The sequence below is a fragment of the Miniopterus schreibersii genome (genome assembly GCF_964146895.1).
Source record: "Miniopterus schreibersii genome assembly, chromosome: 21".
NCBI lineage: Eukaryota > Metazoa > Chordata > Mammalia > Chiroptera > Miniopteridae > Miniopterus > Miniopterus schreibersii.
This window is the reverse complement of record NC_138123.1, coordinates 13,632,488-13,659,802: the sequence shown is the minus strand read 5'-3', so window position 1 is coordinate 13,659,802 and position 27,315 is coordinate 13,632,488. Positions and strand designations below refer to the sequence as shown.

The 27,315-nt window shown below is 48.4% G+C and overlaps 1 protein-coding gene across 1 annotated transcript in view; it reads left to right on the top strand.

Annotated features, from left to right (window-relative positions):
• Positions 1–27,315, top strand: part of PCNX2 (pecanex 2) — a 194,611-nt gene that overhangs the window by 80,945 nt on the left and 86,351 nt on the right. The window contains exons 18-21 of the mRNA XM_081123781.1: positions 3,530–3,622; positions 4,549–4,699; positions 21,898–22,039; positions 25,661–25,838. Coding sequence (XP_080979907.1) covers positions 3,530–3,622; positions 4,549–4,699; positions 21,898–22,039; positions 25,661–25,838 — 564 coding nt within the window. The remainder of the gene's footprint in view (positions 1–3,529; positions 3,623–4,548; positions 4,700–21,897; positions 22,040–25,660; positions 25,839–27,315) is intronic.

The window sequence follows — 27,315 nt, the reverse complement described above, 5'->3', positions numbered from 1 at the left end:
GTTAGCCATCTCGGTTATCAGAGGGATGTTGTGGTGCCTCAGTGCTTGTGTTCAAGTCCCCTTATTTTACTTCATAACGGTCCCCAGGCGAAAGAGCAGTGGTGCTGGGAATTCGGATATGCCCAAGAGGAGCCCTAAAGTGCTGTCTTTAAGCGAGTAAGCATGTATAGGAAAAAATACAGTGTATATACGGTTCAGTACTAGTCACGTTTTCAGGCATCCACTGCATGTGTTGGGACGTATCCCCAGTGGAGAAGGGGAACTGCTGTACATCCAAACTAAACTCCAAAGTAAGCCACTCTGAGTGACCATTTCACACCCACCAGACTGACAAAAAATTAAAAGTTCTCACAATACTAAGTGTTGACAACATTTTGAGCAAGAAACTCTAAAACGGAGTACGGAATAAAATCAAATATTCAGATTCTAGAGAGGGAATGATTTTTCAGACTTGGAATCTATAAAACAAAAACAACACACACATACAGATTTGAGTACATAAAAATTTTTAACTTCTATATGTAAAAAAAGGCAAAATTTGAATAGTTTATTAAAATATTTGTTGCAAATTTGACAAAAGCTAAATATCTTATACCAACAATTCATGTAATTTAACGTTGAAAACTATAAGCAAATTATACTATTATATATATTTCATTTAGGAATCAAATATTTAGTATCTAAATGTATGACATGTATACTTTTTGAAATAAAGAAATGCAAATTGAAATAAGCCGGCATTTTTTTGGTCCACTCAATTAGTCCAGGATAAATTATTGATATTGCCAATTGTGACAAGGTGAGATCCCTTAGACACTGTATTTGTGCAAATTATTACAGTCATTTGGAAAAGCATAATTTATCAAGGATTATAAAATATTCATAACCCATGATGTAGTAAATCTATTTGTCAGTTTTTCTAGAGAATTACTTCACAATATGAAGAAAGATTTAGGTGCGTAAAGAGAATGGTGCAGCCTAATTCATCATGGTAACAAATGGCAGGCAGCCGTCATCTCGCGCTCGGGGATGTCTGCACCGACTGTCGATCATTCAGTTGATTCTCTACATTAATGTTTTGTGTGTCCACAGTGGCACTGTTTGTATGTGCATGTGTATGTGTGGATGGCACAAGATTGCAAATTAGTCAGCCATTAAGCAACTATTAGCCTGTAAAATAATGTATATATTATATGAGTGCTTACAAAAGAAAGTACTGTTGAAAAAGGTAGAAATTATAGGCACACCAAGAATAGGCATTTATAAAATATGCATAAAAAACCCATATACCTCATGCCTACAACAAGAACCTCCAGCATTCACAGGCAAAAATAATGTCCAGGAAAACACAGACATGCAAATGTTGTTAGTGTCAGGATGCCATGGTTGTGAATGATCTTTCCCCTTCTGTGTTCTAGCTGCCATATTATCATGTCCTGTAATGGAAACATTAATTAATAATAAAAATTGCTAGACCTTCTAAATTTGCATTTTGCTTATATCTTTCGTACTATAATTTTTGTACGATTTAAGGTCATATGATTTATTTTTAAGACAGGACATTTATCAATATGAAACAGATTCTAAAATTCTTGTTCAAATAAGTAATTCAACAGAGTCATAGATTTTTTAGTTTTCAAGCATGTGAAGGAAGAGAGAGGTATAGTAATTACCCTTTTGTGTAACAAAGTGAAAGCTAAAGAAAACCCACCCCCCCAAACGCATGCAAACACCCCTTACTCTGTCCCATTGTTCTCTATGTCTTTCAGCCAATACTATCAATACCTGATTATTGTAGCTTTGGAATAAGCCTAGAAATCAGATATTGTCCTCCAACTTTGTTTTCTTTCAAAGTAGTTTATATCTTTTAGAAACAGAGGTATATACCATGCATTTAAGTGAGCCAAAATTATTTAACAAGAAAACCAATCAAAATCACCTCCTTTTTATGATGTTAAAGGCCACTTTCACGGGACACAGCAGCCATGTCTGAGGTCCAGGTGTTTTTCAAGGTTCTTTTGAAAAAATAATATTTTTAAGAATAAAATTTCTGGAGCAGATAACATCTGCTTTTTGGTGTTGGTAAGGAAAGAGGGAACCATTTTCCTTTTATTTTGCCGATGTTACTTTCACCAGTATTAAGAGTGGTCTATAGTTTCATTAATTAGCATCAAGAATGAAAAGCTCAGTAATTACCATTTAATTTATAATGATATATATATATTTTTAAAGAGTCTGTTCAGATCTTTTGCCCATGCACAGCTGGGAATGGGGTAGGGGTTGTTTTTTGACTGAGTCATAAAGTTCTTTGTATCTGTCCTTTTCAAGTCCTGACTCGCCTTTTCATTCTATAGCACCGTCTTTTGAACAGCAAATGTTTTAGTTTTTCATGAAGTCCAATTCAGTGACTTTTTTCTTTTATAGCCCCAGCTTCTAGTGTCCTTTTTAAGAAAGCTTTGCCAAACCCAAGGTCAATAAGATTTCCTCTTACGTTCCCTTGAGAAATTTGATAGTTTAAGGTAGGTTTACGATGCACGTTAAGTTAATTTTTGTATGTGGTGTGAAGTGTCAAGGTGTTTTTTGTGCCCTGGCTGGTTTGGCTCAGTGATTAGAGTGTCGGCCCTTGGACAGAAGGGTCCCGGGTTCGATTCCAGCCAAGGGCATGTACCTCGGTTGCAGGCTCGATCTCCGCCCCGGTCGGGTGTGTGCAGGAGGCAGCCAGTCCATGTGTCTCTCTCACATCGATGTTTCTCTCTCTCTCTCCCCCCCTTCCACTCTGAAAAGCAATGGAAAAAATGTCCTCGGGTTAGGATTTTAAAAAAAGATGTTTTCTGTAGTTCTTGGTTTGCAGGTGGCGATCTAATTGTTCCAGCAACATTTGTTAAATAAATGACCCTTTCCCTCATGTAGGGCGAGGGTGGCCTTTCACCGTGGCACTTCTATTTAAAGTCAGTTGGCCATACATGCGTTGGTCTCTCTCTGGACCCCTTTTTGGTCCTTTGTTTAGATGTGTCATTTGTGGCGATACCATCGATACCTGATTAGCGTAGCTTTGTAATAAGCCTGAAATCAGACATTGTAAAATGTAAAATGTGTTCTGGTCCAGAGAAATAACGAAGTGTGTAAGAAGCTTCTGTGTGGCGCGCCCAGGCCCCTGTGCTTTGCCTGTGGGAGCACAAGCTACACTGAGGCCAGGTGCGGATTGTTAGACCCTGACCGCCCTTCATCAGGCCTGGACGTCTCGGTTCCGACCGTGTTTATGTCTCGTACGCGTGCAGGAGGCCTCTCTTCTCTCCGTGGCTAGCCTTCCATTCCCTTCTCCACCCTTTGCCTCCGTTTCCCTGATGTTCCCCAAGTAGGAAGCGGTGGAGGGTCCATCCAGCGCGCGCCACTGGGACTATATCACGTAAGCGATGGGCCGAACAGGGAGTCTGTCCAGGGTCAGTGTCCTGCCACCCGATTCGCCTGGCGACAGAGCTGCTGAGAGAAACAAGGAAGCATGAGCTTCATGGCTGTTTTCTCTTCACAGAAGGACATCCTAAAGTCGGACCTCCTCGTGTGCTCGGTGGCTGCGGTGCTGTCCTTCGCAGTGAGCGCCAGCACTGTGTTCCTGTCCCTGCGCGTACGTACCCTTCCCCGGCCCCTCCCCACGAGGGCTTGGTGGAGCCAGAGGAGGCCGAGGGGCGTGTCCGTGGCCTGCGGGGAGTCTGCCCGCTGCGGCTCGGTCCCCGTCGCAGGTTTGGCTCTTGGTTCCCCGCTTTCTCTTCCCCCATCGGGGGTTGTGTTGATGCCGGGCAGCAGCCTCCGTGTGGACTCCACCACCGCGAGGACAGCAGTAACGGGACAGGCTGAGGCCACAGCCGAGGGGGCAGCTACCACAGCGTGAGTGACACGGAGGCCCCAGAGCCAGAAAGATTAGGTAGAAAAACAAAAGCAGAGAAATCGGGATGGAACTCCTGGCTTAAGGTCCTTACAGGCAGTGGCTGACTCTAAAAATGTTATAGCCCGGCCGGCGTGGCTCAGCGGTTGAGCATCGACCTAGGATCCAGGCGATCGCTGTTGGATTCCCGGTCAGGGCACATGCCCGGTTTCAGGCTTGATCCCTAGTTGGGGGCGTGCAGGAGGCAGCCGGTCAATGACTCTCATCATGGATGTTTCTCTCTCTCTCTCCCTCTCCCTTCCTCTCTATGAAATCAATAAAGACATATTTTTTAATGTTACATATTTATGAATCCTTTCAATGAGGAAAAGTCTATTAGCTATTTTTGCTATTCTTGGCCTCTTTGAAAAAAAGGAAAGTGGTGGGCAGAGTCCCCTCGGCCTCTGGACTTCCACGGGCCGATCCTCACCCACCGCAGTGGCTCTCGGGGGTCCTCAGCACCGAGATGGTCTCGTGATGCGAGGAAATGTTCAGGGGCCTGAAACCAGACCTGAGTCTGTGTCTGTGCTTTGAGGGGAAACGGGGGCGGCCCGCCGTGTCCTCGTTACTCCTGGGTGGCCCCACCCCTGTGCCGAGCCCATCACCACACACGCCCTCTGTCCCCACAGCCCTTTCTCAGCATGGTCCTGTTCGTCCTGGCCGGCGCCGTGGGGTTCGTGACGCACTACCTGCTCCCCCAGCTCCGCAAGCACCACCCGTGGATGTGGATCTCACACCCCGTCCTTAAAAGCAGGGAGTATCAGCAGCGGGAAGTGACAGGTGAGTAACCTGCTCCCTGGAAAGCGCGGAGAGCGAGCGTGCTTTAACCTGGGTGCGTTTCAGCGAGCGTGCCCCCGCCCCGGAGCTGGGCGCCTGACGCGGTACAGGGCAGGTGTTACATCACAGGGGGCGTGTGTGCCGACTGTCCCCGGACAGAAAAGCTGAGATGGGGCCAGTTAGAGGCCAGTTTTATAAGAATAGTAATTGGTTACTAGCACTGAGGAGAAATGAATTTATAGCATTAGGACCTGAAGGGTGTGCTGTTCCAGCTGCAGCTGACGGGGGCCCGACAGGAGCATCGCTTGACTCCCTCTTGTCCCCCACAAAATGATGGGGATGCAGCAGAGACTGACTTTAACCTTCAGGTTAAATTGTAACTGGCTTTGCTCACCTGGACCCTGACTACTCGACCGACTCAGCGCTTCCCAGGCCCGTCTCCGGCCGGATCACGGAACAGCCTGTAACCATGACAGTGTAGAGCTGCGCGATAAGAAATCTTGGGGGCGTCTCTGCTGGGTCTCCCCGGGGCTCTGCGTTTGCACAGACGGCCGAGGTTGATTTACCCGCATTTTCAGACACGGGAGTTATTGGTGACAGTGTATAGCCACCGTGTGTAACTGGCTGATGCCGCTGAGTCTGCACAGAACCGCCTGGCCATCGTAACTGCTCTGCTGTCCAGCGAGTTATCTGGTGGTGTCCACGTCTGGGCACAGGGTACTTGAGTGGCACCAGTGTCTGCAGTTCACAGGAACGTACTGGGCTCAGCTGGGTTTGTCATCAGTAGCCTCAGTACGTTGGTTGTGGAAATTAGGCTCTTCCAGGGGATTGCAAGGAAGGAATTCCACGGGCCCATGTGCGGGAGATTGTGGGGTGGCAAGATGATTTATTGGGGTGGAAATAGAAGGGTGACCCTCCTGGGTCCCCAGGGTCCCGTCTCTGTCCGTCCTGCCATGGAAAAAGTCCAACCTTGTCTTCATCGAGGCCAGGACAAAGACCAGCGTCCAGAGTTTCTGTTTCATATTAACTCTCAGTCCTCTGGAGCCCATGTGGTCTGTGGGCCCGGTTTCTGCTAGATCCACAGGGTCCCGTGCTCTCTGGTGCGTTACCTGGTGGGTGAGAGAGAGACAGAGAGAATTCTTTGTCCCCCTGGGGTTATGTATTCTCGGGCTTGGGAGGAACCAGGAGCGTTTTCAAAATAACCAGTCCACTTCCCAAGCTCTCTAAGGCTGCTGATGGGTCCACCCCTGACTAGTGATCCCTTTCCCTGGTTAGACCAACAGGCCGCTCTGGTCAGGCGCCTCCCCCTGCACCATTGTGACTTCTCCTGAGCATGTGCGTGCCTCCCGCTTCGCTGATCTGTCCCCTTCTCCGGTGACCTGTGGGGAGCTGACCCGTGGTTCCCTGGGTGGGGGGAGCGTGGAGCCCAGCCTCCCGGTGGAGCAGACAGGCGCAAGCTCCCCCGTTGGATTAAGCCCCACAGTGTCTGACGCCCTTCGCTTCCTTCTTATTAACCTTCCGCCGACTACGGTAACAAGTAGACCAGTGTGGCAAAGGGAAAGGGGTGGGGTGATGATAAAAACCCAGAGAAGCAAAGGCCTCGCCTAAGTGCTGTCGGGAACAGAGAGCGTTTCTGCGAGGAACGCCCGGGGGAGGGCAGGAGGAGCGGCCTCCACTGGGACAGCCGGCTGGGAAGGGGGCTGCTGCGGGAGGTGCCACTGGTCTGCTGGCCGCGCCGGGCGCAGGAGGCAGGAGGGTAGCCCGGACTTGCCCCCGGGAGGGCAGCAGGAGGGACCCACGGACCGCGCAGCGTGATCTGTGTTGTGAATGTTCTGTTCAGTTTCCGGTGCCACCTGAATGCAGGTTATTCTCAGTATGATGAAGGAAGGAGGAAGCTGTGCTCAGAGTAGGACGCTTTCCAGCAGCTTTCCGGTCCACCTGCGAGAATGGCCCTCGGGCAGGTGCCGCGGTGGGGGGGCCGAGGCGCTGAGGAACAGAGGATCCTGCAACACTTCCCTGTCATTTCCCAAGCCTTTAGGAAGACCACGTTTTGGTGAAATTAGCGGCGTATTTGGGGGTTGTTATTTTGGCACCACCGGTAAGTCGTTGGTAGGGATTTGATTCTGGACACTGCACGTCTTGTCCGTGTCCTCTCTGCCCGTCCCTACGCCGAGGTACTAGATGCCTCGGGAGAGGAGCGAGAACTGTGACACTGAGAAAGGAGGGAAGACGGGTGGGGCGTGGGCTCCCCGCCGCCAGTTCAGAGGCGCAGGTCAGCGGGGAGGAGAGCTGGCGGTGGAAAGCCTGGGATATTTTGTTTGGTTTCGTGTGGTCGTTTTCCTCCCCGAATCCACCGGAGCCCAGTGTAAATGAGAACCATTCAGCTGTTGGAAACCCGCATGGCCTTTTCAGTAAGGATTCAGGAGCAAGCGGGTGGGTGTGAGCCTGTCGCCTTCCCCTCTCGGAGCGCGACCCAGCAGGCCCCTGGGGCCGCTGTCCAGGAGCCAGTGGGAGGCGAGCGCGTTCGCCAGGCCTCGGGCAGAGGCTCTGTGGATGTTTCTCTCTCGCCCACACCAGCTGTTTATAAGCTGCCTGAAATGTAGCCAGATCTGGGCAAATTAGCCATGAAATGGAAAACACATTGCATTTCAAAGTCATGTGTTTTGGGAGGAAAGCCGGAAATATTTAAAATACATGGCATGAGCTTCCTGAGGCGCTGTCCCTCCCTCGGTGTCCCCTGTGTCCTGAGTTTCCATGCGTCCTGTTCCTGCCTCTGCCTCTAGGTACCTCTCTCCCCATTTCTTCTACCGGCCACAGACGTGCACAGGAAACTCCGACCCATCAGTACCTCTCAGTGTGTGAACTGCCCGAACCTCTTTCTCATGGAATCACAGGCCTTTGTAACTGAGAGGGGAGAGCAGAGCGGGCCAGCGAGTCTGTCGGTGTCACTGGAACCCCCTGTCCCATGCACTGCTGACATCACCAACTGAAAACAGCCCCCAAACTGGGCTAGAGGCAGACGCTTTGATCTAACTTAAGTAAACCGTATCCCGTCCTAGCCCCAACGAGGTATTTCAACAGCAAGTGAGCTAAACAAATACAGTTCTCTCACGTATAGTCCAGTTCGGCCCTCAACTGAACCACGGGGAGGTGAGCGCGGCCGAGCTGGTTATATTGAACGGGTAAGCGCGACGCTGCTCTTTCTCTCTGTTTCCCATCAATCTTGGGGAATCGTGCTGAAAATAACAGAGTAGACAGCTCTACAAACGGCACCAGTCAGGTATGAGACTCTCGAGACTAAATGTCCAAGGAGCGCTGGATTGTTGGAAAGTGAAACAAGTCTGCTGTTCTGAATGTGATGGGTGCAGACAAATGGCTTCATTGACTCACCCCTGCTGTAAAGAGGAATTTGTTTTATCTGAGAACTTTCCAAAGGAATTATGTTGTTTTCTTTTCTTTTCACATTAAGCATTTTTATTTTCTTCAGATAAATAAATACACAGAAGTGAGATTGCTGGATTGAGTGGTAGTCTATTTTTTTTTTAAACCCTCACCCGAGGATATGTTTTTCATTTCTTTTCAGAGAGAGTGGAAGGGAGGGAGGGGAAAAGAGAGAGAAACATGGATGTGAGAGAGACACATCGATTGGTTGCCCCCCTCACGCTCCCCAACCGGGGCCAGGGATCGAGCCTGCAACCAAGGTACATGCCCTTGGCAGGAATTGAATCCGGGACCCTTCAGTCTGTAGACTTACGCTCTAAACACTGAGCCAAACTAGCCATGGCTGTAGTCTATTTTTTTTTAATTAATTTTATTGGGCTAACATCGGTTGATATGACAGGAAAGCCTGTGAGTTAAAGGCTGGCGTGGAGGACCAGAGTGTAATGTGTATAGTTACAGTCACACAAACAGGCTCAGTCCTTTGTGCAAAAGTAGTTGCTGAGAAAGTTTAAGCTGTAATTTTTGAATTAAATTTTGCATTAGCATAAATGGATAAAGGATTGGAGAAATTATAAAAATATCAATTGAAAATCTCTTTTGTCATTTAAAAAATTCACTTATAAAACTAATTCACCAATGAGTCACGAATTTAGAATTTTTTAAAAAATATGTCTTTATTGATTTCAGAGAGAGGAAGGGAGAGGGAGAGAGAGACAGAAACATCAGTGATGAGAGAGTCATTGATGGGCAGCCTCTTCCACGCCCCCTACTGGAGATCGAGTCTGAAACCTTGGCATGTGCCCTGACTGGGAATCGAACCACAATCTCCTGGACCATAGGTCGACACTCAACCACTGAGCCATGCTGGCTGGGCATGAATTTATAATTCTAAGATGAGATTTACTTTGCATTTTAGCAAATCTTATCTGTCAGTTTGTAGATAGGCTGGTGTCTGCATGTGAGAGACATGGTTCTGAGAGATGTTGCTTTTCCTAATGTATTTTTCATTTATATCAAAGTAATACATAGTGTTAAAAACCAAATAGAACAGGTTGTAATGAAAAGCAGCAGCCCCCTGTCAACTTCTCCCCATCTCTGATTCCTCTTCTCCAGGAAAAATTACTTTTTACTTTTCAGATATTTCTTCTGATATTTACCATAATTCTTGCAAATAATGTGCGTGCTCTGCTATTTCTTGATATTTCAGATTTGCATAATTCTTGCAAATAATGTGCGTGCTCTGCTATTTCTTGATATTTCTTGATATTTCAGATAAGGTGTTATCTCTCTTATCTTTCCTTATACATAACATTTTCCCTTTCTCCTGGCTCCTAGTATAGTTTCAATTTTTGTTGAATGTGTACTCAGTTTTTTATTTATCGATTGGTTTGAGAGAGAGAGAGAGAGAAACATTGATTTGCTGTTTCACTTATTTATGTATTCATTGGTTGATTCTCTTATGGGTCCTGACTGGGATTGAAAATACAGCCTTGGTGTATCAGGACAAAGCTCTAACCAACTGAGCTACCTGGCCAGGGCCCATACTCAGTTCTTTTGGACTCATAAGTCTGATTGTGTTCATTTCTAATGTCATAGTATATGCTGATTACATTTTCTTTGTTATTTCTGTTTTTGTGTTTGCTCACCTTCCTAATAGCTATGTAAAACACCTCTCAGTTCAGTTTTCCACACAGGAAAACTGTGTGGAAAACTGTCAGATAATCTCTAAGCTCCACCCCTGAGACTCCATCCAGGAACCCACTCTGCTTGTTTCTTTGTTTACTTCCTCATTTTGAAGGAAGAACATCCTTCAATCATTCCAGGAAAAGGTGCATGGGAAGGAAACTTTGAGACTTTGGCTATGTCAAAGTGTTTTCATTCACTGTGCACTTAGTGGGTAGTTGGCAATGTGTAGCCTGTGAGGATATCAGTGTTCCTTCTAGAATTGTAAGGGAAGGGTCCATTGTCTTCTAGCTTCCATTGCTTCTGTTGAAAAGTCGGATGTCTTTCTGACTCCCGGTACTTTGTGTGTGAGCACGCTTTTCTCTGCAGGAAGCTTAGGGAAGGTTAGGAGGGAATTAAAGTGTCATGGCCCAGAGAACAGGCTCTGGGGCAGTCTGGGGGGCTTAAATCCTGGCTTTGGCACGTTAGTTGTGCTTAACCATTGTGATTCCATTTTGTCATCTATAATTGGGAGTTCCTACAACTAAGGTTGGTTGGGAATGAAATCAATCAAGATAATAAATTCAGAACAATTGGCACAGTCCTTGCCAGGCAGATGCCTTCAGTAAGTGCACACCCCTCCTCCTCTTCCCCAGAGCTCAGGAATTTAGTCATTTTCCACCTTTCTTTGTGGCCCAGTTTCATCCACTGTGCTAGGCGGTTGGTGGCCCATTATAACCTGGATGTACATGTCTTCTTACAGTTATGAAATTTTTGGTCAATAGGTGATAATACTACCTGTATGATCTAGTTCACAGACTTTCCATAGTGATTAAATCAAGCTGGATAATATAAGTAAAAATCTTTTGAAATGCATATAGTGCTAGATTATTGTCTGAATTCAGAATGTAAAGGCTGTGCTGGGGTCGTTGGGAGGTGTCGTCTGTGTGTATGTGATGAGGAGATTACACAGTTATAGGGAGAATGTATTCTCTACCTCCTTTGTTCCCCCATAAAGAGATGCTGGCTGCAGAAGGCAGTGAGAAGCCTAGAAACCTCTAAAGCTTCTTTAATTGAAAGTGACTGAAATAGTTTGAAGTATGAACTGAACCGGTGCTAGTGAGCTGCACAGTGTCATTGGTACGATGCTTCTAAGGAACCTGTATTCCAGATGCCAAAGAAGAGCTTAGAGCTGCCATGTCAGAAAGCAGCCTGTCAGCTGGGAGCCTGTCTTATTAATTATTCGGTCTGTTATTATTTCCAGGCACCTCATGTTTCTCTCCTTTCCCTCCCTCCCCGCCCAGCCCTGCTCCTCCCACACCTCATCCTCTGGCTGCTCTGGTCCACTGGGAAGCTTATCTTCCTGTGCGAGTCTCCATAGGCTGGAGGGGGTGCTGGGACTGGCAGTGAAACCGGCTTCACACCGCAGCAGGAAAAAGTAAAGTGGATCCAGTTACCTCTACTCGAGGGGCAGTGAGTCTGGTGGGGCCTAGGGAGGCACCTGCCAGCATTAATGCGGACGGCTTGGGGACAGAGCTCAGTGGTCAGCTGCCAACCTCAGACCCAGCTCTCCAGCCAGTCACGGGATATTGACCCACATGTCCCCTGGGGTTCTCTTTGCTGCCAATAAATCTAAAACCATGTGGAAATTAAAGGAGTGGTCACTAATTGGAGAAGTATAAAAATGAACCCTAAACATCAGGAAGCAGTGAAGTGCAGCCTGTGATGGATGCAGGCAGCAGGTCGGGCTCCATGACCGACATGCCGGGGGAGGGCCGAGGGTGACTGATGTCCATTCTGAGCTACAGTGGGTTCGGCCACTGGCGAGTCAGTGTCTCTGAGGTTCATCTGTTGAGATCTTATCCAAAGTAGCTTAACCTCCTAGCACGTTATGATAGGATAGTATATGGAGATGCCAGGTGGGAACATAGAAACGGTGTCTTAAGATAATCCTGTAGTTTAAATGACATGCAAGTCACAGCTGAGGTGGGAGAGGCGTTCTGAACTGGTAAAGTGACATTCGGTGAGCTCTGCTGTGTCTGTCCCAGGCGCTGTGCTGGGCATGGAGAACTTCGAAGAGAGAGCAGGAGCCTCGCTCTTGGCAAGACGGTTGTCTCTCCAGAAGTTTCTCCCTTCAGGTGCCCATAAGGAGAACTTTTGAGAGGTCTCTGAACCCTGTTCGTGTGAAAGCCTTGTGAGAGGCCTCAGCGCTGCTTTCGGTGTACACGCTACGACGTGTGAGCTGAGCATCCCGGGCGGAGAAAGCGCATTATTGGGCTGGTTCTCCTGGTAGCGCCTCTGTCCCACAGAGGCAATGTCATGGGTGCGTTTTCCTCTCCACTTAATGAGCCAAAAAGTCAGTGAGATGGTTTTGGGGAAATGAGCTAAAGTTTTAAAGAATTGAGTTAGACTTTGTATCAAATGAAATTCCAGATGGAGTAAAGATTTAAGAAAAAAAACCTCAAAGGAGGAACAAAAAGGAAGGAACCAGAGCCACAGTGCAAGAAAGTATTGGCCATGTTGCATAACCTTGGTAGGAGGAGAGGAAAACAGTTGTCCAAGCCTGGCCCCAAAGCCAGAGACCACTGAGGAGACAACCGAAACACTTTATTCCTTGCAAAATGTAAACATTTCTCTGAGACGTTTACCGTGATGTTGAACCTGATCATATGTATCAATTCATTCACAAATATTCATTGAACACCGATCACGTGCCAGGGACTGTGCAGAGGGCCTGGCAGCCACTGGGAGCAAGGCCGCTGTGGGCTCGCCCGGGGAGGAGCCTTTAGGAACAGGGACAGGCTTTGGCCATGAGTCGATCGGAACCCCTGCAAGTCAGGCGTGTCCCCGAAGAAGCCCATCTTCTCCTCAGACTTTGTTCTGCTGGGTGTCTGCTTAGTTAATTAGGTTATTAATCAGTCAGTGATGTCACCTGAATGCACTGAGTGGCTCCTAAGGACGGGGCACAAGCTAAATGCCAGATGTGATGGAGAAAGACAGCCCGTTCCTGGCTGGAGTAGAGAGGTGGACAGTAAGCTCACAGGTCAGCGTGTACACAGTGTGTGAAGGCCAAGTTTGCAGGGAAAGTATGGGAGGCCAGGAGGGAGGATGAAAGGTCCTCATTTGGATTCAAGGGGCAAAGAAGGGCTTCTCTGAGGGGGTGACATTTAATTTTAGGCCTGAAGGTAAAGAGCGGGTTGTCCCTCAAAGTGGAGGGAGCGGATCCCAGGCAGAAGAAGCCACAGGCACCCCCCGCATTGGCCAAAGGGGACCGAAAGGTCAGGAGGACCCTGGGTTTTTTTCTTTTTTATAGCACTTTATTAAAGTTATTGGGGTGACAGTGGTTAATATGAACATACAGGTTTCAGGTGTGTGTTTCTATGTTACAAGGTCTGTATCTTGCTCTGTGTGCCCACCACCCAAAGTCCGGGTTCACCCTAAACAGAATTACAGGGCTTTGAGCGGCAGGGCGCTGTGATTGCTTTACATTTGAGGAGGATACTTACCCTCCTGATTACTTACCCTCAGTTCAGCTACTGCTTTGGGAAGTGAAGCCTGTCGCTAAGGATGAACCGTGACCTGGGCACGTGTTAGGACTAAGGGCTTGACATTCTGAGGTTTGGCGCAGCAGGAAAGGTGAAGAGAGAAGGGCTTGCAGGAAGAAGCAGTCGCCCGTAGTATGGAGACGCTCCCAGCGGGATGGTCATTGCACTCTGCAGGGTCCCTGTCTCAGACGCCTCAGGGTGACAGCCAGTGGGACTGAGCTGCATCCGCATGGAAACGCTGTGAACACATCGGGCCCCTGTGAGGTAGGAAGCCTTGTATCCTTGCAGCTTAAATCATAATTCAAGATTCATATTCAAGAAAATTGTCCTCTTAAAGATAAAAACATCCTGAGGATTTTGGGTTAACTTTTAGTTATTGAGAAAGACTTGGTTTAGTAACATAAGCATCTACAGGAAACGCAGCCCGAAAAGCCTTTGAGAAAATTTAAAGTGTTCAGTCGTAATAAGTCATATATAAACTTGTAAACGGCCTAGTTAGTCTGCATTCTTTTTCTCAAGGGCCTAATATCCCAGGGAAAAGAGACATCATAATGCTAAAGCAACACCTTTTTATGGTCTCTTTGCATATTTGGGACATTACAGAAAGGCAGTTATAAAATATCATGTCAAGGATTTTCTTTAACTTGACTTTGTATGAATATTGAGACAGTTTGGGGACTTAAGAAACATATTTATCATGTTATTGCATTCGTAAGCTTTCTTTTTATTAGCTTTTTATGGTCACCCTGTAAAAAGGATTGTTTGAGTCGGTTGGAATTCAGAATTCTGGACTCACACTTTGTTTAACTTCCTTCTACATTATTATTCATCTTTTCCATTGTTGCCCCTCGACTCCCAAACAGAAACATGCAGTACAGAGTTTGATTTATCTGTTAAGTGTTTTCTACAATTCAGACAGTGTGACATTTCCTCGGAATAAATAACTGAACTTGGTAGAAGGGACTCTAGAGATAAATAGGAATGAAATTAAAATTAATTTTCTGTCAGTAGACAGGTTAGCAGAACCTGAAGTCCGAGTTGGGAGTCGGTGGCTCCTGGCCCTTCTTTGCCTCGTCACTCCGGGACATTTGTTCTAAGCTTCCAGGCCGTGCTGAGCCCGGGAGACCTGCCCGGGTGGGTCTTGATGAGACGCGGCCGCGGGGAGACCTGCCCGGGTGGGTCTTGATGAGACGCGGCCGCGGGGGGACCTGCCCGGGTGGGTCTTAATGAGACGCGGCCGCGGGGAGACCTGCCCGGGTGGGTGTTGATGAGACGGCCGCGGGGAGACCTGCCCGGGTGGGTCTTGATGAGACGGCCGCGGGGAGACCTGCCCGGGTGGGTCTTGATGAGACGGCCGCGGGGAGACCTGCCCGGGTGGGTGTTGATGAGACGGCCGCGGGGAGACCTGCCCGGGTGGGTGTTGATGAGACGGCCGCGGGGAGACCTGCCCGGGTGGGTCTTGATGAGACGGCCGCGGGGAGACCTGCCCGGGTGGGTCTTGATGAGACGGCCGCGCAGCACACCGTGCGCTTCGCCGCGCTGCTGTGTGCGTGCAGGCGCTGAGATGCGACCGCTGGCCTCAGCTGGCGTTCAGGGCCGGAGGGAGGCGTGTGGCCGCTTCTGCCCCACGTCTACGTGTCGGCGGCTGTCACCTGCACGTCCCCGAGGCGCCGCAGCAGGGGACCAGCGCGGAATTATGCAGGCAGCTGGCCTCCCAGCTCCGCCTTCTTCCCGACTCCGACCAAGGGAGCTGTTAAAAAGCAGTAAAGGTTTGAGTAACTTAGGAACGAATCGGTTCCTAGTTCCCTACAGTTCTGTTTACCTTTCAAAAGTTCAGCATAGACCTTCGTAGCTGTCACCTTGATTCCGTCTCACAGGAGACCCAGTTATTAACTCAAGACCCTGGGCCTTAACTGTTCACAAATGGGACTGCGACCCGCTGGGCCGAGGTCGGACAGCAGGCTGGTGCTGGGTCCAAGACCTCCTGGGGCCTGAATGTCAGCCACGTGCCTTAAAGTTGTGTCTGTGGTATAGTTTCACACACACACACACACTCATTCACAGTCACACACACACATACCTCACACCCACACACACTCATTCACACAGTCACACACACTCATTCACAGTCACACACACACATACCTCACACCCACACACACTCACCTCACACCCACACACACTCATTCACACAGTCACACACACACACACCTCACACACACACACACTCATTCACACAGTCACACACACACACACCTCACACACACACACACTCATTCACACAGTCACACACACACATACCTCACACACACACTCATTCACACAGTCACACACACACATACCTCACACCCACACACACTCATTCACAGTCACACACACACATACCTCACACCCACACACACTCATTCACAGTCACACACACACTCACCTCACACCCACACACTCATTCACACAGTCACACACACACATACCTCACACACACACTCATTCACACAGTCACACACACACATACCTCACACACACACTCATTCACACAGTCACACACACACATACCTCACACACACACTCATTCACACAGTCACACACACACACTCATTCACACAGTCACACACACACTCACCTCACACACACACACTCATTCACACAGTCACACACACACATACCTCACACCCACACACACTCATTCAGTCACACACACACATACCTCACACCCACACACACTCATTCACAGTCACACACACACATACCTCACACCCACACACACACTCACCTCACACACACACACTCATTCACAGTCACACACACACACACCTCACACACACACACACTCATTCACAGTCACACACACACACACCTCACACACACATTCACCTCACACCCACACACACCTCACACCCACACATACTCATTCACACAGTCACACACACACACACCTCACACACACACACACTCATTCACACAGTCACACACACACATACCTCACACACACACTCATTCACACAGTCACACACACACTCACCTCACACACACACTCATTCACACAGTCACACACACACACACCTCACACCCACACATACTCATTCACACAGTCACACACACACACACCTCACACACACACACACTCATTCACACAGTCACACACACACATACCTCACACACACACTCATTCACACAGTCACACACACACACTCATTCACACAGTCACACACACACTCACCTCACACACACACTCATTCACACAGTCACACACACACATACCTCACACCCACACACACTCATTCACAGTCACACACACACCTCACTCATTCACACATTCACACACACACAGGCACACACACTCACACACCTCACACTCACACACACACACACACAGTGAACGTTTCACTGAATAAGTATTTTCACCTTCAAACATTTGGGAAGCCATGGATGGTGAGTTCGGAGATTATTAGGGATTTCTGTACTTCTTGAAATCCATTGCTTTATGTGTTCCTAGGGTGGGCGAGTGGGAATTCTTACGGCAAACCCATCTTTGTTACCATTACCTGCAGTAAATCCTTATAAACTGGAATGGGAGTGTGTCCCTGCACCGAGTCAGCCTTATGCCCCCTCACTAGAGAAAGTCTTCTTCTAAAAGTAAATGTGACGAACGTTTGCAAGTCTGACCCCCCCCCCCCCAAGGTACCTGGGGCCTGCACGGCCACGAGCCACTCAAACGTATCTTTTAATTCAAGTGTTTTTCCATCAGCACCACGGGATGAGGTTGGCTTTTACTTCCCTTAATTTACATATTATTGCAGGAATCTCGCTGAGGTGGTCGTGTTTCTCTGACTGGTGACGGATGTTGACAGAACTGTGTAATGTGTTTTGTAAGCCGGCTGAATTGCACTTGATGCGATAGCCTCAATCTGACACTGTTGATCTCTTACAAATTGAGAAATCAGAAAAAGTGATTTCGTAGAGAAGGAAACCTGACTAACTGGTGGTATTTTATGAGAGACTGAAATGGGAAATGTCATAGTTAAAATGATTTTTGTTTTGTAATCAAAAAAATAATTCTAATAGGCTGCATTTTAGTTCTTCTTTGTTCAATTCCATTCTCCTGAGTTCCCCAGCCACTAAAAATGATAAGAAATGAACATTTACTGAGCCCTCACTCCAAGCCAGGAGGCATTCTGCTGGATGCTTAAAACACTAAACCACTTAAGACATAGCACGGACTCCTGACAAACTCATGATCTAGTGAGATTAGTATTAAAATGAATACTTACTCTATGATGTGACAGGTGGTATCATTGCAGAATTCACAGGGTACAGAAAGCCTGGCTCAGTGTCCAGCAGATGCCTAACACTGGGCACCTGGCAGTGGCATGGGGCATCAAGGAGGGTAGGAGGCTGGGTCTGCAGGGAGCAGGTGGGAAGGGGGGTGGGTATTATTTGTAAAGAATTTGGAATCAATAATAAAACCAATTAGAAACTGAACTCCTCTTTACTATCACCATGTGCTGGCAGTCCCAAACAGTGTCAGTGTGGGTGACCCTGGGATGGACGCCTCGAACGCTCTGCCCTAGAGCCCCCGCTGGGAGCAGCAAGGGAGCTGGAGCGGTTGAGGAGAATTCCAGATGGCAGGATGCCGGTGCTGTGAGGAGATGAGGCATTTCTCACGTAGGAGATGTGGACGGACATTCCAGGAAGCCTCCAGCACGTGCAAAGGCCTGTAAAATACCAGGGTTCACTGCAGTGCCAGGGAGGTAGGAGTTCCTTCAAATGAGCGGTGATGGTCAATTAGATGTCCACGTGGAAACAAGCCCAACCCCTTACAGTACACGCAGTGATCAGCTCTGGGCAGCTGGCAGACCTGAATGGGGAAAGGAAAGCAAGTGTCTCAGAGGGAAACAGGAATGTGCTCATGATCTTGGCCTTTGAAACAAAACACCACAGACTCTAAAAGGAAAAAAAAAACCCAAACAACCGAGAAGTCGGAGCCTATTAAAATTAAATACGTCTTTTCTACAAAAGATACTATTAAGTGAGTGAAAAGCAGCCCATAAAATGGGAGCTTTTCCCAATGCACCTACCTGACTAAAGACACAGACCTAGGAAGCATTGGCAAGGATCTGGCACAAACGGAAAGCACGCGTGCTGTGTTTGTGGGCCTGTAAACTGGCACAGAGAACTGTGCCAGAGAACTGTGTGGCGCATCTCCCGGAGCCTTCTGCGCACACACCGATAACCCGGCAGTTCCACACACCCCCAAGAATGCGCACATCCGCTGAGCAACACGCACAAGGATGTTGGGGAGCACTCCCATCACAGGTGTAAGCTGGAGGCCAACCCAGTGCCCACGAACAGCAGACTGGAAAAGTGGACAGTATTCGTGTAGCAGACAACTAGTGGTGACAGCGAAAAGTGACAGCTACGCTAAAAAGTGTGAAGGAGCCTCACAAACCACGGCGAGCAAAGGGCACCGAAGAATGGTGGGCAGACACTGGTGATCAGGGCTTGGGCCTCGGTTCCCCGTGGGCAGTGACTGTACGTGGGTGTGGGGACTTTTACAGTGCTTCTCAGTCCAGGTGCTCAAGGGTGTGTCATCAGGGGTAATAATGAAGGTTATGGGTGTGGGGATATCAGCTCAAGAAAATGAGAAAAATGACACGTCCAAGGAAAGCAGGTGACCAAAGGCAGGGACTGAGGAGCCTCGTGCTAAAGGTTTGAGCAGGAGCCGGAGTTGCAGGAACGGGGACAGAGCTTTAAAAGGAAGGAAGGGTTGTGATGTTTCCCGCCTCAGGAAGGAGCCGTAGGACAGACCCAGAAGTATCAGTTTTGTTCCCCTTAGGAGTTGAGAGTGGCCTTGCCAAGCACAGCCTCAAACACCCGGGGCAGAAGTTTCCCCCGGAGGCAGGAGGCAGGAGGCAGGAGGCAGGAGGCTGGAGGCAGAAGGCAGGAGGCAGGAGGCTGGAGGAAGGAGGCTGGGTGTCAGGCGCTGGCAGCCTTTCCAGGAAGCTGGGCTGTGCAGACACGAGTGGGTGCTGGACAGAGATGCAGGCCGAGGCGCTTTTCAACTTGGCAAAGGCCGGGATCTGGCGACCAGCCATTAAGGGGCTACCGGTGAGTCGGGGCAGCGACTACTGGCCCAGATGTCAGGAAAAAGGGGACCCATCGATGGGGGCTCAGCCTCAGGAGCAGGGACGTGGGTGGGAATAAAGGTACATCTGCAGTTAAGAGGTTGGGAAAGTGAGGGACCTTGTGCCTCACAGCCTCCGTTTTCTCTAAGAAGTTGGGGTCAAAGTCATTTGCTTAGAGGGAATGGGGGGGATCTTGAAGATTTGTTTTTTAAAATTTTCATGCACTTTCGCAAGAGATTAAAAACCCTTTTATCTATATGTAAAATATATACTATACCTACATTTTATTAATTATATATCAAAAACTTCATTTCCTGTGAAATAACCCATTTTCAAATCTACACCAGGAAGCATTACACATTAGCCGTGAGAATACCCTACGTTGAGTCCTACCAAACATTGTACTTTTGGGACTTAATTTTCCTCCAACTCTTCCTTCCAGCCTCATTTATCATTAATTTTGAAAATTGTTATCTTGATACTTTTTCATAGCACTTTTCTCCTGCTTAGTTGGGGTGTTGTTTCTTATTATTTCCTGTGTCACAGAGTATTTCCCTCTCTCCATCCTCACCTCTCCTCACATTCAGATTAATTCTTGACAAGTGAGATTTCTGAATGTCAAGCCACTCCTCATATTTTTAATCAAATGAAGAGAGTTCTTGAGTCATAAAAGAGTACATTCTTATGTAGAAGTGTCACCCATATAAAGAAGAAGGTGAACAATCGTTTCCCGAAGTTGTGTGTGCGTGTGTGTTGCTTCCCGAGACCCTCTATGTAGAGTCCCAGTGAAGAGTGTTGGAAGCAGCACTTGGTCTCCCAGGTTGAGGGGACAGCTCCTGACATAACTGCGGGTCACTGTGTGGTGGGTGGGAGCTGTTCTCTTCCATCAGTCGCTCCTTGTGTCATCCCAGGGGCCTGGAAGCGACGCGGCTCTCTCGATTCTTTACTGTAGATGATTGGGTTTTATTATAAATTGTTGAAGAGAGTGATCCCAGCAGTTTGGTGGAGTTGCCTTCCATCAGGTTTGCAGACGGAGACTTTGAGACTCGCTTTGGAGAGAACCGCGTCCCTAGCACATCTGGTTCATTCTCCAGCCACCCGACAGGGTGAGGTCGGCCTCAGCCTCGCGGTTACTGTCAGGCAGACGAATCCTGCAGGGGGTGAGGTGGGCACCCTGGAGGACCCTGGACCTGAACCTGGTGTGCTGTCCTCACGGAGGTGGGCAGCAGCGGAGGGCTCGGGCTCTTGTCCTGCAGCCTGGAGGCAGGGACCAAGTATTTTCCACCCTGGTTCCATGGCCTATGGAAATCTGTGCTCTGACCAATCGGACCAGTCACAGCCGCTCCCAGAGAGAAAAGTCCTCAGAGATCATGAGAGTCCCTGCAAGGACACATTCCACACGACCCATCCCGGGGAGGAGAGCAGGTGTCTCCTCTGCCGTGAGTGGTAGGATGCAGACATGACCCAGAGGATGGGCGGGACACGCAGAACTGGGGCTCAGAAAGATGCAGATAATTGTCCACGACCACTCACCAGTGCCTGGTAGAGTCTCAGTGCAGACCCTGGTTGGCCTGACTTAAAAGCTTAGCCCCGCGTGCAAGGACTTCACTCTTCATGGGCACTCTTGGTGGGAAATCACACTAGAATGTAATATATTCATAGTCATAGGGGGTTGGGGATTGGCTTTCTCTTATTTGCATATGTTGCCCAGAAATTTCATTGTGGATTAAAAGGCTAAAAGAAGGGAGACAAGAGCCCAGAAACTAGCGCCAACCTCACAAGTGACCCCAAGCTTAAGAGAAGATGGGCTCATGGTTCTTTTTCCAATTCTTCATCCTTTGCTTTCTACCCTTACTCACTCTGAGATGCCTTGATGTTATGTGGGTGTTATTTCATTGATCCCAGTAATAATTATATTTGGAAAAATCGACTGGCCTGAGAAATTGGGGTACAGGCCTATATTTCTATATATCAGCAATTTTCAACCTTTTTCATCTCTTGGCACAAATAAACTAATTACTTAAATTCTGCGGCACAACAAAATATATATTTTGCCAATCTGACAAAAAAGTAGATATAATTATTATTCATTCACACTGCAGTTATTGTTGTGCTGGCTGTTGTCATTTTTTTATTTGACAATCTAAGAGAAAGGAGGTCAGTGTCCCTGGCTAAATAGTCAGATATTGCGTGTTTTAAAAATTCTTGTGGGACACCAGTTGAAAATCAGTGCTGTATATTATTTATGAGCTATGTAGAAAGAGAGCTAGGAAACGCTGCCTGGAAAGAACATTGGTCCACCATGTTGAGTGTCTGGAGTTCCGAACCAGCAGCTTTGGAATTAAAGAGGAGATATTACTAATTATCACATGTACTTAAAGACAGATGCTTGATCAGTGGTTGTTCTAAGTGACTTTTGTGTTTCTTTCAGATGTGGCCCATTTAATGTGGTTCGAAAGACTCTACGTTTGGCTTCAGTGTTTTGAAAAATATATCTTGTATCCGGCAATCATCCTGAATGCCGTCACTATTGATGCATTTTCAATAAGCAATTATCGGAGACTTGGGACCCAGTAAGTGGAAATGGTTTACTCTCCTAATGATTGGGCTCACGTTTTGAAAGCCTAGTGCATTTTCTCCAGAGAGGCTGCAGCGGAAGTCAGCTCCCAGGGGTCTTTCTCAAACTGGCTAGAGCTGGACGGGTATGTGTAGAGTGACCGGGGTGCACATGAAGTTGGATCTGCTTGAAGTGATGTTGTGATAAATGTCAGTAGATTTGAAAATCATGCTGCAGACTTAGTCAGTGAGCGCTGATACGAGGTCGGAAGCCCAGTGCGACACCGGGTTCCTGGAGTTCCTGCCTCATGTCATTTCATTTAGCAAATACTCCGTCATTTGTGCTTGAGGGGATGTCCTTGCTCTGTCTTCATTTATCAGGAGAAGTGCCACAGCTACAAAAGTGGAGCACAGAGGCCTCGTGTCATCAGGATACCTGTGCTTTGCACAGCATTGGCAATGCACAGTTGAGTTATTGGTGTCATATATTCGAGTTAACTGAATTTACAATGGAAATCTCCTGAATTGTCTGAGGATTTGTCTCCCTGACTAAAAGTTTCTGGTCCAATAAGTTGTTGGGGATCTTTTCCCAGATTTGCTTATTAGTCACGTGGCTTAAACACCGTGTGCCCAAGCCAACCCTGATGTGTAATCCCAAGCAGACGAGCTCACATCTGCTCCTCCTTTTAGGGCGACATGAGGACAAATTCATGAACATTTGCCAGAGGCTGAGCAAGCTAAGCTCAGAGGCGTGTGAATGCTGGACTTGGAGCAGGTCCATGGCGCACGAGGCAGACACTGAAAGAAATGATTCTGTCACCTTCCTGACCTGGCTCAGTTAGGCAAGGCCAAGAAGTCCATGTCTGTGGTTCTTAGAATCCTAGGCTTCAGGTCCAGGGATGCAAAGAGCCTCACTGGATGAAGAAGGCGGCCAGTGGGACTATGGAGCTCCTAGAGAGTCTGGGTGGGGCCCAGTCCCGGGGCTGACGCGCCTCTAGAACATGAAGTCCTCTGTGGCAGGTGTTTCCAGTGTGGTGCTATCCTGGCTGACCCCGGGATGACCCCCTAGAATGGGGCAGATGCTCCATTTCCAGAGTGAGGGCTCGCAGTCACAACCAAAGTAGCAAAGACGGTACCAGGGCTGCCTGGGGCATCCAGCTGAAGGGTTTCAGGCCCCCCCGCTCCAGCATCAGGACCAGCCCTGGAGCTGCACCTGCAGGTTGAGACCAAGCAGCTCTGGCTGTTGGCAGAAGAGGGACAAAGGCCGCGAATTAGACAGACTCAAGTGAACAGTTCGAAGAGAGCCCCGCTTGAAGTCTAATCTCTGTAATTTTTTCCCAGACACTAAAGACAGAAAGTATCACCTTACCTCTGTACCTCCAGGTTCTCAACTTCCAGATGACACCCACATTATTTTTCTCAGAATCCATAGCTGACAGTTTCTTTGGATTCTTGAGGCATCCATCTGAAGACTTAAAAACAAAGCCTCCCGAGATTCCAAGCACCCCGAGATTCCAAGCACCCCACTAGGCCGGCTGTTTCAGACAGATGGCAGGAGTCCATGCACCAGCCTCACCTACAGACCTGCTCTGAACTCTGCAAGCCTCCTCCATTGAGAACCACTGTGGCAGATGGTCAGAGAGCGAGCTGGTTAATAGCAGGCACCATTTGTTATTCAGGTTTCAATACCAACCCCTAGTAAGCGGTGATGGATGGATGGATGGATGGATGGATGACCGGGTGGGGGAATCGTGATTTCTTGTTAGGTATTTATATTTCCCAGCCTGACCTAAATGGATGCTTACAGCTGTCCCAGGCCATTGTTCACTGATTTATGTAAACCTTTATGAAACCGTCAGCTAAGCTGTGAAAGTCTATGAATCTGGAACTGAAACCATTATCATTACCATGTTATAAAGGCCCTACCACCAGTCCTTTAGATCTGCCATAGCCATAACCGGTCATGGTTATTAGACATGAGTACTGTCCATTGGAACCACAGTCCCAGAAAACAGAAAGTTCAGAGTTAACCCTTATCTAAATATGGCCTGAATAACCCAGAAATCACCCATCTCCCCTGAAAGTCAAAATATTCCTAGTCTTGAGATGCTTGTCACTGGGGTCCCTGCAAGCGCTTTGGCTATCCCAGGGGAGTTCTTGAACCCTGGGCTGTTGTCAAGGGCAGCTGGGCCCACGGCCAGGCTTTCCCACTGGGTTTTCACCACAGCATCGCTGTCCACTGGGACAGGATGGTGAGTTGCGGAGCAGTGGTCAGCCTCACCGCGGGAACACGGAGGGCTTTACGTGAAGTTACAAAAACATCCCCACTCTCCCCAGACCTGCATGTAACCCAGGGCTAGTGTTTCTCAGAAGGGCTGCGGGCAAACCTCACTGGGGGCACTGGCGGCAGAGTGGGAACAACCACAGCCCTAGACCTGACGGCGTATGAAAAGTCAGATCGCGGCAAATGGAGCTGCCGACGTGAGATCCTTTTGATGACAAGATGACAGTTTTGCACCTGAGAGATGCAAAGGCTTTGAAAACACGTTTTAAATGCCCTCCTCCTGGGACCTAAGGTCAGAGCCCAGGATCCCTCTAGGTCCAGGGAAACTGAGGAACAAATCTGGTTTTACGTATTTAGCGAGAAAATGAAAACCTCGCTCTTTCAAGTGCCGGCACTGTCTGGACAGCGTTCCACCTCTGTCTTTCCAGTTTCCAAAGATGCTGCTGTGATTGGGGGGATCTGGTTAAAATGGGTAAAGCCTCCTGCAGAAAGACTGAGGCCTCAGGCAGGGCGAAGCTTTGTGAGGCCATCCTGAGCTATGCACAGTGTCATGGTCAGTAGGTTGGTCACTAGACGTCATAATCTGGGGAACTGCACACACAGCACGTGCTCCTCCCTGCACGGGTCACTAACCTCGCTCCCTGGACGAGAGCGTTCAGGAGCCAGTCCTCACAGGGACGCCCTGCCTGCCGTGGCTGACGGCTGCGGTCAGCTCCTTCACCGCAAAGGCCTGTGCCGTGGGGAGAACGATGGTGCAGCTTTCAGCAGAAAGAAAGCAGGACCGGGAAGCTTATGCTCACTGGGAGGACAGATATGCTGAAAAACACCAGTTGTTAACATGCCAGAGTAAAAATGGCTTTATTAAGATAGTGGGTTTTTCCATCTTTTCAGAATGTAATACTGACCGTCATTACATTATCGCTTCAGTAAGATTCTTTTATAATAAAAGGCACACATGGAGCAGACCTAGCAGGGACAGCGTGCTCTGATCCCTCACTTACCTGCAAGCTCTCCATGGGACCTGTCACTGCCGGGGGTCTTCAGATAAGCTCCAAGGAGCCCTGTGACCTGCGGACAATCAGAGGCATGTGGCCGAATGGCACCCCCTCTAGTGGCAGCCTGTGCTGGAGGGTCCCTTGGGGCTGAGTCTCAATCCCAGCTCCGCCCTGTGAGTGCTTGAACAAGTGACCCCCGCTCTGAGACTCAGTTTACTGTTCTGCCAGGTGAGAGTCATCATAGCCCCCCGTCCCCTAGTTTGGCATTTTGTGTTTACAGCGTGCACGTTAGCCGCTGTCGCTCGCCTCGCAGCTGGCGCCCCATTGTCGCTCGCTCTTCTCTCGTTCCCTGCCGACAGCTGGGACATCTTCCTGATGATCATGGCGGGCATGAAGCTGCTGCGGACCTCCTTCTGCAACCCGGCGCCCCAGTTCGTCCACCTGGGCTTCACCGTCCTCTTCTTCCGCTTCGACTACCGCGGCCTCTCGGAGAGCTTCCTCCTGGACTTCTTCCTCATGTCCATCGTGTGCGGCAAGGCAAGTCCGCGCGCGCCACGGTCCCCGGCCCCGAGGGCGCGGCTCACCCCGTGCTGCAGGGGTCTTAAATATTTTTTTAAAACTATAGCATGAAATTAAACTGAATTACATATGCATGTTACACACCTGCTGCCCTTTCGAGAACATTCCCAGTGGACTATAAATACACCATGTTACTTGCCCCAAATCACTAATTAACATGAATTAGCCGTTAGTGTTGCTTGAAATTTTACGATCTTTGTCTCTAACAGTCTCTTTATAGAACTTGCCTAGGTCTCAAATGCTCTGAATTAAAGGTTAGCAACCAGACATTAAATTTTTAAAATTTACTTTATTTTTACTTATTTATTTATTGACTTATTTTACTTAGCAAGCACTCTGCTCTTTGAGGTACATTTGAGACCTGGTACCGAGAGCTGGGCCCCCCCCGGCTTGTCTCAGGGCAGATTTCACCCGCCGTGAAGTCCCATGTGGGCCACAAGAAATCCTAACCATGGTTCAGGCAGATGTGTGGACGGTGTCTGATGCCCAATGTGAGGGACTCATGTTCTAGGCACCGTAACAGCCTAGGTTTGTAAACGGACGTGGAGAGGAATTTGGAACAATCTTGATTATTTGGCTGAGTGACGACCACGCCTTTCCCCCCGGCTTCTCCACGTGCCGGATTTCTGCCCTGAGACTGACTTAACCAGCAACTTCCCCTTTCAGTTAATAATGTTTATATCTGAGGGGTTTCCCCCCCCAGAACTTCATTATTTTACCTCTTTTTAAAAAAAAAAAAATTTTAGAGAAGAAGGGACATAGAGAGAAACATTGATCGGTTGCCTCCTGTACACACGGAGACTGGGATTCGAACTCACAACCTTTCAGTGTACAGGACAATGCTCCAACCAACGGGGCCACACTGGCCAGGAGTAATTTTGATCTTTATTACCTATCCTTTCCTTCTGGCTTTCTCTCTGCTTGTTTTAGGGAACAGAAACTCAAACTCTCATATTATTGGATAAAAACCCCTTAAGTAATTGACGTCACCCCATCACGGCATGTGCGCTTCCTGTGGTAACTCTGGTTGGACACTGATTTTCCAGTTGTCCGAGTCCTTCCTTGGGCCACTTGTCACTGGCTCCTACTCTTCCTCTGTTCCCATGTCCCCCGTTTCCACGTCTGATTCTGGGACACCGGCCTTGCCCACGCACATTCCTTCTCCGTCGGTTCTGTTGGGTCTCGATAAACTTCTCTCATTTTTTTGATGGTTCAGATCGCAGGCTTCCAATCCTGTTTCCTTGATGACGTATGAATTCCCATTATCCACATAATCAGTGTAACATTATATCTCAGGACCCTAAAGCATTCATGAGGTTATTGTAAATAATGTTACTGCTCTGGGGGTGAGAGCTTGTTTATCATCAGACGCAGAGTGCGCCGGACGGGCTGCCGGCCTGGCTCTGCCGTTGCGTATAGTGCGACATAGTGATAT